General features: G+C 37.6%; 2 protein-coding genes across 3 annotated transcripts in view; both read left to right on the top strand.

Moving 5' to 3' along the window:
* The window catches only part of PFN2 (profilin 2), a 135,307-nt gene that overhangs the window by 94,200 nt on the left and 22,096 nt on the right, over nt 1-19,011 (top strand). The window lies entirely within an intron of this gene.
* Nucleotides 1-19,011, top strand: part of WWTR1 (WW domain containing transcription regulator 1) — a 68,760-nt gene that overhangs the window by 27,682 nt on the left and 22,067 nt on the right. The window contains exon 2 of the mRNA XM_061371512.1: nt 10,328-10,464. Within this exon, the coding sequence (XP_061227496.1) occupies nt 10,328-10,464 (137 nt within the window). The remainder of the gene's footprint in view (nt 1-10,327; nt 10,465-19,011) is intronic.

The following is a 19,011-nucleotide window of genomic DNA, read 5'->3' as shown; positions in this document are numbered from 1 at the left end:
ACTGTTTGCAGATGGGACGGGTAAAAGATACTGTTACATAAAAGGTACTGGGAAATTGAGAATGAGCTACTCTATGTGAATACTCGCCTGTAGGAGAGGAAATGAGGGACTGTTTCAGTGGGATCTACTGTCTGCCCTCAGGCAGTTGACAGGGGTTTTTTTTTCAATGCACGAATGTACTGGGGCTGATGTGTGCAGTAAGCAATTGACATTTATGGTTTGGTGCAAAAGAAGATAGAGCTAGTAGGTACCACCATAATTAATGAGTAAGCTAACACGTTATTTCTCAGTTGGTGTGTGCAAACTAAAGTCTTGATTTGCTCTTGATACTCACTATTTATTTATTTTTAATGTGAATGTACATATGAATCCACACACCCCTGAAATAAGTTTATGTACATTCAGCAGCACATACAAACACACTTCTATTTAGCAATTGCCCGTTGTGTTGCGCAGTTAGTCCTTTCATCTCCTTTGGCCAAGGGATGAGTACCAGAAGGTCTGAGGGATGCAGTACACTGAACAGGCCCTGGCTTGTCTTATAAAAAAAACAACAACATTAATAGTGATAATACAGATTACTTTTATCTCTGCCATAAGTCACCATAGTAGATTATAAAAGACGGTTACTGAAAAATAGGTGAGAGGACTTTGCATGTTTAAAGGTAAGAAAGTGCAACTGCATGAACCTACAGTTAATTCCTTATTTAGGGTTCTTTATAACCCACTTAATTTTGTGAATCTGGATTAGGGTGCAGCCCCACAAAACTGTAGTGTAACTGAAGGAGGGAGACAGCCAACTGCATTGGGAGTGCAGGGATAAATGCCCAGGGGTAGCGAGCTCTTGTGTTGGAATAGCTGTTGAGGGGGAAGTTGCATGCAGCTCTCTGCATGCAGAGAAGGCCTTATTTCTGGACAGCTGATGTTTTATCTAGCCCAGCGTGAAAATCCATGAGGAAATGTGTAAAGAGTTCCTGCCTTGACCAATCACTCCAACTTTTGTAGCAACACTTAAGTTGTGCTAAACTGATCCAGTATATTAATAATTATATTTATTAGTTCTATTTTTAATGTGGATCTCTCCACTAATTTGAGTTGCTGTCCATAGCTTAAGCTAGTTGTACCAGATGAACTAAGGAGATTGCAGAAGATGGGAATGAGCAAGGTGCAGGACTGACTGTGACACTGTGACCTCACAAAATGTACTGCAAAACTTTAAATGCTGCTGAACCTTTTATATTTTGATGGACTGAATGCTATCAGCCTTGTGGGTTAGGCCTCTACACAGATGAAGGTATTAATAAGAAAAAACCATGATTTTTTCTTTCTTCTTTCCGCCAGCTGTCTTCAGGCTGTGCTGGAGCTATGCTGGTGGTTACATTGAAGGTGTACTGCTCATGTGGGTTGTGAGCCCTCAGGAGTTCTGGGCCACCTGACTTGTGATACTAATGGATGCTTTCATCAGGACCGAAGAGAGGGACAAAATGACAAACTCCTCCTCAGGGGAGAAAGCCCACCTTGCCTAGAGAGTGGGAGCCCTACTTGAGAGTATGACTGAGGCCCTGGCAGGGCAGAAGCACAGAATAGTTAGGGTTAGGAAGGACCTTAGGATCATCTAGTCCCAACCCACCTGCCAAGGGCAGGGATGGGAGGGCTGCTCCTGCAGTTACTGGGAGCATCTCTGGTTTGTGTCAATAATTTGTTTTATACCAGCATGTTTTAAAGCAAGTTTCTAAGGCACTAAAAGCTTATACACAATTTCTCATTTGCTGCTAGATCCTGCATGATAATGGTTACTGAAATACTGTGTGGCTTGGCTGTGACTGTAGTTTTACCAGAAATTGCACTGCAGTACCATGCACAAGCTCACACAATAGACTGGGATGTTGTGGCCCCAAGGTATTTTTCTTAAATTTAAAAAACTTTCCATCTGTATAGAAGTATATCTGTCACATCACGCAGTGTCAAAACACTGAATGGACTCTTGCTTGAGACAAGCTTCCTTTTTTTCCCTTTTTTGTTTACAAGGAACAGAGGGACAGAGAAAAAGTTGGGCAATGATTTGGCTCTGTCTGCAGAGATGTAAACAGATTTCCCAATGTTTAGCAATGGTGGTGTAGCCGGAAGCAGATGCCTGGAGGTGCTCCAAGGCAGTGTGAGTGGTGGTGGTGTTCAGAGCAGTTAATGAGTCAGAACATGAGGGCTGTTCATGCTCCTCAGTCATCAGCTTCCCACTTGCCTTGAAGCAGCTTTACTTTGATGTGGCTCAGTCAGAAAATTCATATGACAAAGCCTGATAAAGGATCCCATACAAGTACTACAGCATTAGCCAAATTCTAAGGTTGTGTTATTTCAGGTGACAGTGCACTTATGGAATAATGTATTTCAAATTGGTTCATTCCCCTTAAACCTTTTTAGATGAACAGATTTGAACTTCCTAATACTAGAGGAAAAAAAAAACCAAACAAAAAAGAGTCTGAAAATAGAACCTACTGAGATACATTTGTTGTTGGAGTTAGTACAAGCAGAAAGAAAATTAGTATACTTCATGCTGCTGCTTGCTAATTTAAAATAACTGAGCTGCCTTGGCAAGGCTGTGGTGGATTAAAAAATGCAGTACCCGGCAGTAGCACAAGTTCTGAAGAACATTGTCATTTCAAAGTGGGAAGCAGATACCCCAACAGGAAGCATTTAACGAAAGCCTACAGTACAACAGGTGGAACAGAATCAAAAGTCCAAGTAAAATACTGAGTTGTTTACATCCAAACTTTGCTTTAATTTTTCTCTGATGAGGGGCTACCATTGGAAAACAATTTACCACTTACTGAGTTTGTGCATCGTAGCACTTTTTATGGGTGTGAATGCTGTGATTTGGGCAGCTTGGGGTGCCATTTATAATAGCATGTTCTCTATCACGCTTGACAGATACCTGGGGTATTTCATGTGAGTGGTAAATACTTCCCTGATTTCAGTGGAAACACTGGAACTTCTTGTTTGCTGTGAAGACCCTCCATCAGTCTCATCTGTGATGCAGAAATAGAAGTTAAAATTAATGTCCCTTCTTTCCTAGCCTGCTTATTTATGAATTAAGACCGTGTTGAGAAATGGCCTACTCTGATACTAGGATTTATAGGAAGAAGAAATGCAAAGCTTGCTTCTGAAAAACTTAAACATGAGAATTTGAATATGTATTTTGGGGCTACCTTGTCATGTGTTGGAATATTCATCAAATAAGAATGTTACAGGAGCAAGTCTTAAAAGTTCATTGTTTCTACATAGCAGTTTCCGCTACTTCATAGTGAACCTTCCGTAGTATAGATTAGGCAAGATTTCTTTAAAGTTTGGGGCTTTTCCTCTTCGGATTCATACACATGTAATGGAGACACTTCCCTCCAAAATTTATAGCAAAGAACTGTCTCACCAGTTCTGTTCCAAACTCTCAGGTTGTCTTTTTGGATAATGTGTGTAGACAATGAACAGAAAATGGGATGCAATAAAAGATGTTTGCAATAAAAAATATTACCTGTTATTAAGTAGGTAATAGAAGAGTAAATAATTGTATATCTGGACCATTCATAAGTCAGTCTTTTTTCATAATTGTTCTTACACTGAGTTTCAGCTTCATCTTTGGTTGAGGAAGTATAATAATACTTGTTACAGAAAGCATTTGGTTTTATTCATATACATTTTTAAACCAAGATTGTGTTACTATTCCAACTCCTATTTTCTTCTCACCCTGCCTTTCAGGGAAAAAAAAAAGTAAAAATTACAAGGGAAATGGAAAAATATTATTTGCATAACTTTGGAGCTATTTTACGAAAAACTTTTGAAATGAAAATGTTATTGGCATTTGCAGAAAACTATGCAAAAAGGAAAAGCATAGATTAGCATTGTAGACAAATAATTTCTTTCTCAAGGGAAGTGAAAACCTCTTACAACTTACAGAAACAGAATATAACTCTTAGGACTGAATGAAGGATATTTTTGTGGTGTTTATTAATTTAGACAGATGTAGTGTAACAGGTTATCTTTCTGTACAGACATTGGAAAACCCCAGTTAATGTGTAAAGCGATTTATAACAATATAATTTCATTGATAAAGTGGATAAAACTAGCATGCAAGTCAGTGCCATGGCGACACTTAGGCCAGGGGTTTAATGCTTTCTTCTCTGTCCAGTACCCGGGCAGAGCTCAGATGTTGGGAAAAGTACAGATTTTACTGTCTTCCAAGCAGGTCACCCGTGAGGTACAGTTTAACAATGAAGACAAGATTTCTAGCACATGTAACTTGCTTTTATCTGAAGCTTTGTTTTTTGTCTCATTGTAGGCCGTGAGATCTATGCCAAGAAAAAAATCCTTCTGGGTTTAACAGTTTTGGAAATAATAAAACAAGGAACAGATGGATTGATAGAATCCCAGATAAGGATATTTAGGGGTTCTCTCTGTAGTGTTTTTCTTTCTTGTGTACAGATACACATTGCAGAGATGAATAAATGGTCTTGATTAAATTGAAATTTCACATGTATAAGTGACTTTTTTTTTTTTTCCAGGGTGGAAACAAATGGTGAAAGGGTGTGGTTTCATAATTAGCAATGTTGCTCTTCCGCCACTAAGCCTGTGAATTTTCTCTCCCTTCATCATGCAACCATACAACTGGTTGGATGAGAGGCCAGCAAAAAAACAAATCGCAAAACAGAAAATAGTAAGAAATTAGTAGTGTTAGCTGTAAGGGTTTGCTTAACCTGATTTGGCAGGCTGCATGACTGCGGGATCAATACTGTTAAGCCAAGAAAAAGGGGAGAACACATGGCTGGGGACATGGGACTTCCCCTCTCAACAGCAGCATGGACTTGGATTGTCCTCAGCCAGTCATGAAATCACAGCTTCACCAAGATCAAACTGTATCATACTTTTTAAACAAAACCTCAGAGCTAAAACGCTACTCTCACTCCTGCTCATTGTGACTAGATCTGATCTGGCTGCTCAAACACGGTGTGCATTACTTGAACATTTGCAACAGGGTTATGGATGGGAGCAGCCTGTCGTTTGGTGAGTGTACCCAGGTAACTGTCCTTGAATTGGATTTAGTGATGAAGGTCCTTAATTTTAGGATAGTATTCTACATTTTAGTGTTTGAAATCTACCTGTAATGTTTAATGTTATTACTCACTGGCCTTTAATAGAAATAGGGTGTTCCAAATTGAATTTTTTCAGTTCTGGTACCCAAGAGGCTGTAAGAATATCAAAAAAGGCTAATTCCTGTCACTGATACATTTTCTTTTATTCTTCTGTAAAAAAAAAAAAAAAGGTGTTGCACCAAAATCTTTTGTTCCAGTATAAATCCAATACATTTAAGGTGGAACTAACTGGTACCTGTTTCTGCAAAGTTTAATGTAACCTTTTTGATACCTGTACAGAAATCAAGGGGCAAGGTTTATATAAACAACGTAAATCAGAGTGAGGGAGGTATTTCTGTCCTGAAACCAAGCCCTTTATTTTAGAATCGTAGTGTGATTTTAGAGAATGTTGGGTTTTCGATTCTACTATCTTAAGTTGTTAAATAAGCATTGTCTAATGTTTAACAGCCTTTAATAACTGGATAAAACCAAACTGGTTTAGTGGTTAGCGTAATAAATTGTAGCAACAGCCAGTCATTACTTGATCTTGAATCATAATATCAATGCCATATTTGAGGGTTCTGTTTCAGACAATCTGTCTGCGTGGTTTTTTAATGAAGAAGATGTGTTTGTACACTGTCAGGATGGTCCCAAGGAGGGTAAGCAAGGCCACTCCTGGGTCTTCGCAGTGGCTGCTAAGAAGTTACCATGTTTACACAGAAAATTCCCATGTTTTGTTTTATTTTAAATTCAGCTGGATTCCTTAAGGGCTATGATCCTTAAATTTTTGATCAATTTTCAGCTCTTCTGTAAATTAGGAAGTGCTGCTAAATGGTTGTCATTGCCATGCTTCTCACATGTGTAACTCGGGTACAGATTGTTTTCTCAGTAAGAAGGATCAAACAGATTTTGAACAAAAGCAGTATTTTTCAGCTACAGTTTCATGTCTGGTTGCTTTCGATAGCAATTTGCAGAACATTTTAATCTTTTATTATGACGACTTTTATGTGAGAAGAGGCTTTATGAATTTAATAAAACTTGATGGAGTGTTTTTAAATTTGCAACTCTTATTTCAAGTGAAAAAGGAGAAAATCTGCAAGGCAATAAAAATACATCTGAGAAAGACACTAAGTTAGAAAATACTTCCTTATTATTGATCCTAGATTATGTGTTTCTTCATGTTTTGTGCTGACTTGATGCTGGTTGCCTTGGGTTAATGCCAACTGCCTCACTATGTAGATAAATCAGAAAAGACGTGTACTTCAGGGAAAGCAGATGACAGATCTCTTCCTCATAATCCTTGTAGGCAGGACATTTTAAGTGGGCATATTTAAAAAAAGGAAAGGGATGAAAAATTGTCCTCTGGTACAATGTGGAAAAAAGCTCCTTTACAGAATGTTGTGGTTTAAGCCCAGCCAGTAACTCAGAACCACACAAACGCTTGCTCACTCCTCCACCTTCTTCCTCCCCCTGCTCCCGGAGGGATAGGGAGGAGACTCGAAAGAATGTAACTCCCACGGGTTGAGATAAGAACAGTCCAGTCACTAAGGTATAACACAAATCACTGCTGCTACCACCAATGATAATAATGATAAAGGAAATAACCAGGGAAGAGAATACAACCGCTCACCACCTGCCTACCGATACCCAGCCAGACCCGAGCAGTGGTCTAGCCCTTCTGAGTAACTCCTCCCAGTTTATATACTGGGCATGACGTAATGTAGTATGGGATACTCTTCTGACTAGTCTGGGTCAGGTGTCCTATCTCTGCTTCCTTCCGGCTTCCCCTCTTCCCTGGCAGAGCATGAGACTCAGAAAGTCCTTGGTCAGAGTAAACATTACTGAGCAGCAACTAAAAACGTCTGTGTTATCAGCACTGTTCCCAGGCTGAAAGTCAAAACCACAACACTGCAGCAGCTACTAAGAAGGAGAAAAAGGACTGTTCCTGCTGAACCCAAAACACAGAATTACTGTTCATTTCATCCTAATGTGGTGATCAGAAACCAAGTACTTCAACAGGAGGTGTTACAAAGAATGTTTTTGTAAAAGTGTAACTATTGCTTGACCCTTGGCTTTTAAAGTATACTGAGGATAACACTAAACATGATACTGTTCTTATATAATGTTTTTCAAAGTTATAATTTTGACAAGTTTTGCTGAGCTGATAATTTTACTGTCAGCACTATATAAACTGAATTGCTGAAGAACATTTCTAATGACTTCTGTTACCTAAATCCTATATGATTTTTTTTTTTTTTTTTTTACAGTTTCAATAAAGTCAACCCAGTGGCTCTGTGTAAAAAGTGTAAGACAAAGAAATTAATACTTATTGTAATGGACTGCCAGCTGCAACCAAGCATTCCTGATACCATGCTCTTTCCTAAATATCTGCCATGCAGTATCTGTGCAAAATTAAGACCATGACCTACTTTCCTTTGGCATCTGTAAAACTTTTGGTGAATTCAGTGCTTCAGGATCAAGGCCTAAATGACAAATTCTGTATTTTGCTCAATGTCTACTTTCAGTACTTGCTGACATATTTTGCAAAGAAGAGCAGATTATTTTTGCTTTTCTCTACATTGCATTTTGCATAAAGTAATAGCATCATCGAGATAGAGTAGAATAGTTCAATTGGAAAAGGCCTACTATGATCATAAGGTCCAACTGCCTGACCACTTCAGGACTGACATAATGTTAAAGCATATTATTAAGGGAATTGTCCAAATAAACGCTTCCCAAAATCAAGCAGGCATGGGCCATTAACTACATCTCTAGGAAGCCTGTTCCAGTGTTTGATGAACCTCTTGGTAAAGAAATGCTTCCTAATTATATCAAGTCTGAACCTCCCTTGATGGATGCAGCTTTGAACCATTCCCACATATCCAGTCCTTTGGTCCCAGGAAGAAGAGCTCAGCACCTCCCTCTCCATATCCCCTTCTCTGGAAGCTGCAGAGAGCAATAAGGTCAAGGTTGTCCCTCAGCCTCTTTTTCTCCAAATGAGACAAACCCAGAGTCCTCAGCCATTTCTCATAGGACATGTCCTGTCACCAGCAAAACAACATGAACATCAAACTGTATTTTGAGATAAGTTTCACACAGAGATGGTGGGTGGTGTGGAGTCCCTTTGTCCACAGCTGTGGGGAGCTTCCTGCTGAAAAGAACTTTGATAACACAGAATTTTGAAGTTGACCATTTCAGTATTCTAGTGTGGCTTTTTGTTAAGAGCACTTCTGGTTATCACTCACCATACGTAATTGACAGTTCTAGTGGAAGGTTTTGGATTTGTAGTTAAGAGTGAGGAATATATTCAAAGAAGTTACAGATTGCTTAATACAACTGATTTCATAAATACTTTAACTTACGCTTTAAGTTTTCCTAACAGGTATTTGTGCTTTCATTTTTTAAGAGAGTAATATTACAGGGAAAAAAGTCTAATTTAATTTTAAGCTTTCTGCTTAAATTTTACTATGTTTTTATAAACCCCCCCCAACCCCCCCAAAACAAAAAAACCCAAACAAACAAAACCCAAACAAAAAACCCAAAACAGCATTGTAAAGTGAGAAATGTTTTTACATAAGTTTCATCACGACAGTATTAATTTAATCACTAAAACTCATGTTTACAAACATGTTTCATCTTTTGCATTATATGTTGATATTCCAAAACTTACAGCTTTCATGAAGTGTAGCTTCTTTATTTGAATTAAAATGCCAAAAGAACAAAACAGTCAAACTGTTTTTCATCTCCTTTAGGACTTAACAAAAAACATTGCCCAATTTATATTGTTCTAGCAGCATCTTTCATTCAGAATAACATTTTTTAATTTTGGAAAAAGATCATTTAACTGAACTGGGAACAAGAATTCTTAGATTTGAAAAGTATGGGTAAAAAGAATGAAAGCTAAAATATAATAAAGGTTTTCAGTGAGGGGTGCCTTAATGCTAGGGAGAAGCAATGGAGGGTGGTTTCACTATGAATTATAACTGATATTTTAGAAGCTGTGAAGAAAGGAGGTGACTTGAAAGCTTAAAGGGTGAGTCTTAGACAAGCATTGAAGTGAAAGTGTGATCTTCAGTTACAGTTTTGGAAGTATACATTAAATGTAAAATATCAGGAAAAGAAAATTTCTACAAAGACTTTCACTTTTTTAAAGAACTGAAAAGTGGTTCAAGTTGGGGTTTTTGTTTTTCTGGTTTTTCTCCTGCTTGTAATTCACATTATTTTTCGTAATACAAGAGGCCTGCTATAAAGAGTTCATATGTGATAACATCATAATAGATGGGAACTTGCATGTGAAGTGGTGCAGCTGATCAGCTGAGCCTGAAGGTGTGGGAGTGCTTACAGCAGTAATGGCAGTGCTAGTAGTGTAGGTGAAAGCAGTGATGAGTTTGAGTTCAGTAAAGATGATGTTAGACCATGCTTTTATGGAAGCTCTACTGCAATAGCTTTCCAGACAGAGAATGCTTAATATTTTCTTCTTTACACGTTCTTCTTAAAGACTTACCTCTTTACACGTTTTCTAACAAAAAAGTAATAGAGGAAAACCCATCAAAGTCCAGCCAGTAATCAGTAGCCTGGTTATTCAGCTGGGTGAATGCTGGACACAGAACCAGGCAGTCCCTGGATAAATACCAGACTATTGATTGCTTTAAGATAGTTCCTCTTTCTTTTCTTGCTTCAAATAGAATTTACGTGCTGATCCTTAAAATCCTTGTCCTAATAAGTTTCTTTCAAAACTGACGCATTTCAGCAAAAACCTTCAGTTGCAACAAAACCATAGTTCCTTTACCACTGTATTCTGTGTTAAAAAATATTATACAGAGATCACACTTTATCTTGATGTAAAATCTCGTGCAGATTTATGTACTACTCCATTGTCTTCAGAGTAATATAGGGTTTACAGTGGATAATTAAATAGTCTGGAAGATGAGTGTGCATCACAGATTTTTAGTATCATAATAGAATTCACGCATTGTTCAAGTAATAGTAGCTATTCAACAGTAGTACATAAAAAAGGTAAAATGGCAGGGGCAGAAGATCAGAAGAATAAATTACAATGATACGTAATTTCACGTAGAGTGAGATCAGAAGGTTGGAAAACTGTGGCATAAGAGAAGCAAATAGGACTTCTGTGACTTTATGCCAAGCTATGAATATAATATACTTGGTTATTTCATGTTAAGCTTGTGTTTTTATCTTTTCTTTTTCAGTCACATAGAGAAAATTACAACATGGCAAGATCCCCGAAAAACTATGAACCAACCGTTGAACCACATGAGCCACCATCATGCAGCTACTTCCACACCAGTACCGCAGAGATCTATGGCAATGTCTCAGCCAAATCTTGGTGAGTCATCTCTGCACTTCATCTCTGTGGTGAAAATAAAAAGAGTGAGGAGAGACACCTTTTACTAATTTGTTTCCCAAAGTATTTTTTGCTTAGCTCTGATTCTGCTGTGAGACCTACCAGTATGTTCTCCACTTTCTTATTTTTCCCTCTGTGGAATTTGCAGCAAGCGAATTCATCCTGTTTGAGGTTAAATTCTAACATGTCTTATATTATATTTTAGAGTCTCTCTGACAATTTTTTAATGTAGTCTTAACAATAAAATAAGGTCTTCCTGTGCTTTTTCATTCAGAGATGATATAAAGCCTCCACAAACCCACTGTATAATTTTCAAAGCTGACTGTACAGCGTGCTGATAGATAATCTGTGTTTCTTCAGGTCAGAGGTTGTATCTGGTTTGCTTGCTTGTTTATGGTGGTAGGGTTTTGGTTGGGTTTTTTTTTTTTCATAATTAGGTTTTGCACTGGAAACTACCTGCAAAATACTAAAAAATCTGTTTTGCAGTCTTAACTACCTGAAGACTTTCTATAAACAGTGTGGGATTGTCACTGTACCTGTTTAGCACTTGGAGCTTCAATTTAAGCACCAGTTTTCATTTGTCTGATTTTGCCAGATATGAACCCTAGGGAAAATAAAGTGATGAAAACACTGACTATTTTAAAGAAAACATGAAGAAAAATGGAAGAAAAATTTCTCTTGTATAATCAAGAATTACAAATAATCCCTAATATCTGCTGCTTTAACTGTTCCACCATTCCAGACAATGAGGAACGGATAGGTCAGTTTACAGGCTTAAGATCACAAAACTGTCAAATAGGTAGTTTTAAAAACACAGACCTGATTCTTGTCCAGGTTAATTTTCGATATGTTGGTCTCATGATTTCATGATTATTTATTTGCAGTGTGGTTCATCAGGGCTGTCCCTTCACCAGCACGAAAACGGTGGTAAAATTGGAAAGGTTAGGTTGCAACTGCATTGTTTTATACTATATGGTAAAGCTAACAATTGCTCTGTGCACATTACTTCAGACCGCAGCTGCGTTTAGGTCAATCTGTTCATAGCAATTCTGAAATGGCCAATAGGACAGTGGGGTTTGTTCTTGCCAACTCCTCAGCTTATGCTTACATCTCTTACATTCTCTACAATGATAAAGGAGGTACCATAAATCAGGGCAGTATACAGCAAGCTTTTTTCCCCCCAGTTTGTCAGAAGAGGTGAATAAAAACCAAATCCTGTACTGAATTACTTTTATACTGAATTTTAGAGGAGGGTCTTTCTCAGGATACAGAGGGTTAGAAATAGAAGCATACACCTAATTAAGAGTCTTGAAGGGACTTCAGGTGCCCAACAGGGGCATTTCCAAAGACTTCAAAATCTGTTATATCAAATACAGACTGTATTTCATTCAGTAACCTTTGCAGTTATAGATGAAATTCCATTTTTTTGGTGTATACAGTGCTTGGCATGGTTCAGATCTGTGACTGAATTTCTTAAACATTTGCCCACTAGAAATAGTATGTAAATATTTCCACAGTGTTCATACTTATTTAATTAAGAAAGTATTTTGTCAATATGTTTTGGTGGAGTTTTTCTCATTCTGGTGGCTTTTGAAAAGCATACTGTGACACTTTGCGACAAGCAAATATGTTTGCACAGCTTAGTAGCATTTTGAGCACCATACTATTAAAATCATCATCACAGTCCCTGATATTCCAGTCTACCTGTTTGAACACACCAAGGTGACCTATTATATTAAAAGATATATTTAAAAAGATTTAATCTAGGAACTGTTTTTTACATATATGCACATACATGTACACACAGAAAATTGCAAGAATGTGAACAGTAGCCTCTGAATACTTTGTGTGACCGTTTAAAATACATGTGAGTGCATTTTCCAGTACTGAAACAGAATGTCTCTATTTTGAAATTAGCTTGGTCAAAAGGCAAGGTCTTTCTGCTCTTTTGTGGTGCTAACAGTGTTACTGCTGAACCTGCTTTCTTGGGTCTCAGACATTGAAGTGAGCAGTTTGTTGGTCTGGCAGTCTGAACTCCAAGCCAGAAGCGATTGTGCCAACATCTTAGAGACATCAGGGGGGAAATAGAAATTGGATACCCAGTTAAGCCATTCTTCTGGACATAATTTTGTAACTTTTTAGCAAATGAAGTATGTGCATTTGTCTTTTGCCTTGCAGTTTTTTGGTACTGTAGGAATTATAAGTAGTTTTTCTTTTGAAGATGTGCCACTTAAAAGGATTCAAGTATTCCAGGTCTGCGTACTGGTCTGCACTTCTAATTACTAACACATGTGTTTTCCTTGCTATGCTTCTTCTGAAGAGATGGAAAATACGGTCTGTTCTGTACAGCTTGTTGCTTTACTTTATAAACTCCTTTCAGCAGTATTTGCTGAGAAGTGTACAAAGGCACTTACAAACATTCTATCAAAAGCACAGTGTGACTAAATGATACCAAATCACAGTATGACTGTGCCTGAGACATAAGAGGAGCATATAGTGAAAGTTGATTGAAATTACTGGATATATTTTAAAAAATCCTTTGTATTTTTCTACCATTTTCCTGCTGTGGTCTTACGGTATCTATGAGATACACATACTGGTTTTCTCATAACTTCAACACTGTATTTCTTCCATTTTTATAAGTACTTCTTAAATCCTATTTACTTTGGTGCTGAATCTGCACATGTATTCTTTTCCTGCCCATTCTGAAAGAGTCTTTTTCAGCTGACTGATAAGGTATTAAATATCTGTTGCAAGTCAAAGAGAAACAAAGACTGTATGTGGGAGGAAGGGTGTTTGTACACCCTTATTTTAGACATCTAACCTAGGTTCCTGAATTAGGAGACCAAGCTCCATGGACGTTGTGTGAATAAAAGGAAGGAGAGCAGTTGCAGTGCAGCTAAGCTAATGGTCAAACTACTGTCTGACTTAAACAACTAAATTGTTTGCTGGGAGTGCCAAAGTCCAAGCTTGGGAAGCTGTTCTGCTTTAATGGCAGTCACTGATGTAAGAAGATGCTGGAGGGTAGTTTTTGCCTATGTGTAGCAAGATTTAGGGGAAAAAATCAGAACCTTATAAAAATTTCTTTTGCAACAATTTTTAATTAAATACTTGGTTTGTAGTCTTTATTCCACATTATGCAACACTCAAAACCATTGTTATTTTCATCCTGCTTCCTTCAGACTTTTTTTAAAGATTTAAAAGATTTCTTTTGTGATTGTGCTCTTCATCCATTTGGTGAGCACAATCTGGTCTTCATTTAGATGTTTTTCAAATTTAACAGTTGCAACTTATTTTGACATAAAATAATAAGCCTCTCTCATATTATTTATCTATTCTGTATAAATTAGCTTGGATTTATATGCAGAAGTTCCTTATACAAAAAGAATAGGCTTTATGGTACAGTTGTTTGTAGAATTTAGGCCTTAGGACAAATACCAATTGCAGACTGCAAGGCACAGTTATTCTAGGTCCTCTGTGAGTGACTGGGCTGTGTGTTAGGTAGTGTCCAGAGTTTGGTGGTTTGAGAGTTTTGGGCATTCTGCCACTTTGCAAAATGCCTTTGAGTTTATTTGGGTGTGGATAGGGGCTTTCAATTTATTTGTCTAGAAAATGTGGTTAAAATGTGTGTTTGGTCTCTCTAAACTCACTGAAGTCCAACCAGGCTGGATGTCCCTAATGCTTCCCAGTGCTTGGCTACCACTGTCATCTTTGACTCTCTTCACACTGGACAGTCCAGCACCAGCAATAACAGACATACATACCTGATTTTACCACAATGCGTTTTCCACTTCTGGTACACAACAGAACTTGTGTGACTTCTCAGACTTTGCATGGAGATGGGATTGATGGGAGAAAAGGCTTTTAAAAGCTGCAATTATGTATGAGCTGGCTGTTCAGGAAGATGTGATAAGGAGTGAAGCAAAGAGACAAGCAGAAAGATGCTTGTGTAGATCCCTTATGCATTAGAGCTGAGTCATCTCCTACCCCCTTTGGTTATTCCCTTATAATCTATTATTTTGCATATAATTTTGACAAGATGATCTTTTGAGGTCCCTTCTAACCTGGGCTGTTCTATGATGATGGTTGGTAACCTGATAATTTTGTAACTGGTAAATTAGCATCTTCTTGAGTAGTGTCTAATGGCACAGCTAATCTTGTCTTCAGAAAATGTACCCAGATCACTCTTAATTCTGAACACTGACATAATACCTCGTAACTATGTGTTCTCTCAGGTTCTGTCAAGATGAACTTATCAGTATGTATATATTCAGGAAAAACAATCATAAAAATGCTTGGTGTTAAAATTCCTGAGGTTTTCAGTGTTCCCGTACTCTATCAGTATCTAGAAGACATTGTTTTGATTTATTTACAGGCTGCTGCTTTTTTATCAGTTTTCTGCTAGTGGTATCCTCCAAGGGGGTATTATAAGAAACTGAACTCACTCAGATATACTGAATTGAGGGACAGCTGCCTTCAGGTAAATAATGTTTTGAGCTTGCAAAGGTAAAGGTGCCTGTCCTGAGGTAAGAAGCTGGGTGAGTTTCCACTCAACTTGAGGGTTGGGGAATGGCAAAACTTAAGGCTGTAGCCATCACAGAATAATTCAGTTGGGAAGCAGCCCTGAGAGATCTCTAACCCAGCCTACAGCTCAAAGCAGAGTCAGCTGTGAGATCAGACCAGGTGCTCAGGGCTTTATGCAGTCCGGTCTTGAAAAATCTCTGTGCCAGCTTAGAGGGTCCTGGTGCAGTTCTCACGCTTTTATCAAGTAGGAGACTGGCGCCATAAGGAAAATGGATGATGTATCATCAACATGGGGTGGTGAAGTTTCGGAATATGGAATACACTGTTAAGAACAGAGAAAAATTTCTGGCAGAGCGAGAAGGCTATTAAATATACTTTTGGTTGCACTTTCACCTGATCAGATCATGTATAAATGCAGAATATAAGAAAAATAAATCATGGCACATCTGTGGTAGAAGCTGGTAATATTTATTTCCATAAAGCAGTTCTGGCATAAAACAGTGGAAAGCCCAACATTAATTTGTTTATTGTACTCATTGATCCTGAGAATTCAACCATATTAATGTACTGTGTCAAACTCCAGATGAAGAACTACTTGATTTTTATTTGTTTTTCTCTACTGAAGAAGAGAAAGATATTCTTAACCTTAGAAACTTATTCTATCAAGGTCCACCAGCAGGCATGATCCAAGTGGTACAAACAGGATAAATACACTGGTTCTCTAAGGTGAAAGACGTATATTACAGAATAGAATGTAACTTGAAGAGCCTCTTACTCTGGCAACTGTTACAGAAATTTGTCTGTGAATTAAAAAAGTTTAGCTTTCTACTGCATTGCTAACGGTATTTAATTGGGTCTGGATACAACTGGGAGTTATGACACTTTGTGTCTGCTTTCATTTTTCTTAATCAGCCAGGAAATCCAACCAATAAAACAATGCAATAATCCTGTCTAAGAGCAATAAACACATGAACCAAAGTTTCCATATCCTGCCATGATAAAAGAGGTGTAGCTACCATTGTTTGAGGATGATAAAATGCAGTTTTGGTTACTGTGTCAAACTGAGGCTCTGGAGATAACACAGAAACTCCCACAGCATTTAAAAACAGTTGGTATGTATTTTAGTGATAACTAACATACATGAAATGGTCTAGATTTTGCAAGGCTTAGTTTGCATTGCCTGGGAATTTGGCTATATATGTGTAACAGTGAGAGGAACGTGTTTTTTCCACAGTGTAGCCCATGCCCTCACACCACCTGCACAGTGGAAAGGCTTCCTGTTCCAGGTCATTTTTAATTACTGGACATCCTGGTAGAAGTGGACACAGTTCTTTTGTGGTCAGCGTGAATAATTTTGGTGCTTGCTTCTGGTTAGTGAAATAACACTTTGAGGAGAGCTGAAAGAATTGTGGAGTACTTGCATGTTCTGTGGGAATGAGTTATGACACAGCTCTGGAAAAGAACGTGGGTGGGGTGGGTTTCTTTTTGTCATTTGCAATTAAAACCTCTAAGAAGGAATTTATCAGGCAGATTTCAGATGGAGTATTTATTTTAATTTTTTTTTTTTTAATGTTTTGAAGACAGTAGCTAATAGTTCCAGTAACTAACAGGAATTAACTCCAGTATCTGGTAAATCAAATCCAGATATCTCAAAGGACAACACACCTTTAAAACAGCAACTGACTGTCTAGTAAACCTGAAATGTTAAAGGGTGATGTGCTCAGAAGAGATGTTGGTATTATTTCAAAATCTGGTAATTTTTAATGTTAACACAAAAGAAGTTCCTGTTTGTCTAAGCATTTCTCTTCAAGGTTAGTAATCCAAACGTACGCCAGTGCAAGAATGGAGTGTCATTTTCCATAGTTTCAAAGTGAATGAAATGCAAAAGCTGAAGATTGCCTGAAACAAAAATAATTTAATAAATATTTAAAATAATAATCATAATCTGTAATTGATCACTAGCTTTAAAGCTGTCTCACCAAACAGCCCTCACTTCGTTGTTGTTACTGATTTACAGTGCTTACAAAGTAAATCTCTAATCTTTTAAATAACTTCCTGCTAAACTGTAGCTTTGATGCTGCACCTGCAGGTTGGTCATTTGGGTTTTTTTTAAGCTTGAGTCATTGAAGACGGGAAAGATTAGTTAAAAGTGAATATCACAGAACTTAACAGAGGTGAAACTGTTGAGAAATTTCTGTATAGCTATTTTCAGCCCAGAAATCTGAATAAAGGAGTCTCTGTGCACTGGGATAGTACAACTTTTTGGTTTAATACTTTACAGATTTTTGGAACAAAATGCACCAGAACTGAAAAGCAGCATTTTTTGCTGACCTTGTTGGAAGGCTAATGCTGTTTCTGGGAAATAAATGAAACAAGCAGTTCTTTGTTGGCAGAAGCAGAGAGAGAAAAGGAGGGGAACCTAGACTTTTTTCTTCACAATGTCGTGACTAAGTCAAAATTGTAACATGGCTGGGTTTGTTCTTTTTTTTTTTTTTTTAAGAAAAAACAACTCTATAGACATTTGTTTTTCATCAGACTGTGTTGCGTGACACCTGATGCTGGCCAGTTCATACGAATTAGGCTCTGGACTGCCTATAAACAGAGTAGAGAAAAAGATCCACAGTTGCATCCAGAAACTTATGACACTAAAATAATAAAAGGTGGTACAATCAGTTCAGTACCCATCAGAAACAATTTACACTTGCCTGTTTTGACTTCTGCAACTTGCAGTCTCTTGCCCGCAGAACAATCCTTGCTTAGTATACATCTAGGAAAGTTATCAACAGAAAGGTCTCCTGCAATGTCAGAAAACCTAATTCAAACAAAAGCATTCCCCCCCCCCCCCCCATCTAACTGGCAATAGAAGATTACATAGGTCTGATTTGAGATGTGAACTAATTAGTTGTAATTCCATGGACTGCAATGAAACTGTGACCACACAGTCCGTGTTTGGAACTTGGCTCCACATTTTTACTTGCCTTCATTTGAGCTGGAAAATTGTGTAATGGCTGTTTATTGAAGAGACTTGCTTTGTTTTGCAAAATAAATTTATTTTTCCTCAAGAGAATTGAATTCAAGTCCAGCCCAAGTCCGTCTGCTGTAATGGTGAATCTTTTTCACCTGCTGTATTATATCCAGTTTCTTTTGCAGAACCTTAGAAATGTTACACTGGAGTGCCAAACCCTGCCTACTGAATTTAAGCTTACTGAAGACCACCTGATTTTCCTTAGTTACCTTTTGACCTCTCAAAAACAGTCCAGAGGTCCTAAGACTCCTCAGATCACAGGCATAAGGGTTGTAATCTGTTGAAGCATCACTGATTCATTAGATGAGTGTCATTGTACTGAAATCAATATTCATATTGGGTAGTGTAGACGGGGCATGAACTGTAAGTTTTTCTTTTTTAACCCAAACTCCATTATGTTCTGCATAAAATTCAAATAAAAATTGAGAATTCAAATATAAATAATAGCAGACATTAATAAAATTGCATAAATAGCACAATAAATGTGCCATATGATTACATCATAAGGAATAGAGATTTGTAGAATGTCGCTGTATTGTTAAGTTGCTCACTGGAGTTGACCCAGGACTTTGACTTCAGTGGGCTCATTCAGACCTTTAGTTACGAAGAGCTATTAGCAATATTCAAAAACAGTGTTCCTGAACTGGTCAGTACAGGAGTCCAGCCCTGGTTCACTTGACTAGTTCCAGGAAAAGCAGTTAGGTAGAAGACTTTTTGCAAACTAAGCTTCTGGATATAACACAGGGCTAATTTTTCCATTGTTGGGATTCTTTTCATTCCAACTACTGTATTTAAAGATTCACTATTAAATGAAATCTAGATAATATCAGAGCCTTCAAACATGCTTAAAGGTATTCAACGTAGTATATTTTTCTGTTTTCCACATGCATATCATTGTAGCTCTGTCCTTAAGAAAAGCAGCTTACTGTTTTGGTTTTTTTCTTGTTTTCTCATTGTTTGAAGAACTCAGTGGAAAATGA

This window comes from Neopsephotus bourkii, unplaced genomic scaffold, assembly GCF_033783945.1.
Source record: "Neopsephotus bourkii isolate Nb327-2 ecotype Australia unplaced genomic scaffold, CSIRO-AGI_Nbou_v1 NB_1574, whole genome shotgun sequence".
Lineage (NCBI taxonomy): Eukaryota > Metazoa > Chordata > Aves > Psittaciformes > Psittacidae > Neopsephotus > Neopsephotus bourkii.
The sequence above is the reverse complement of the archived record's forward strand: the minus strand, read 5'-3'. Positions and strand labels throughout refer to the sequence as shown.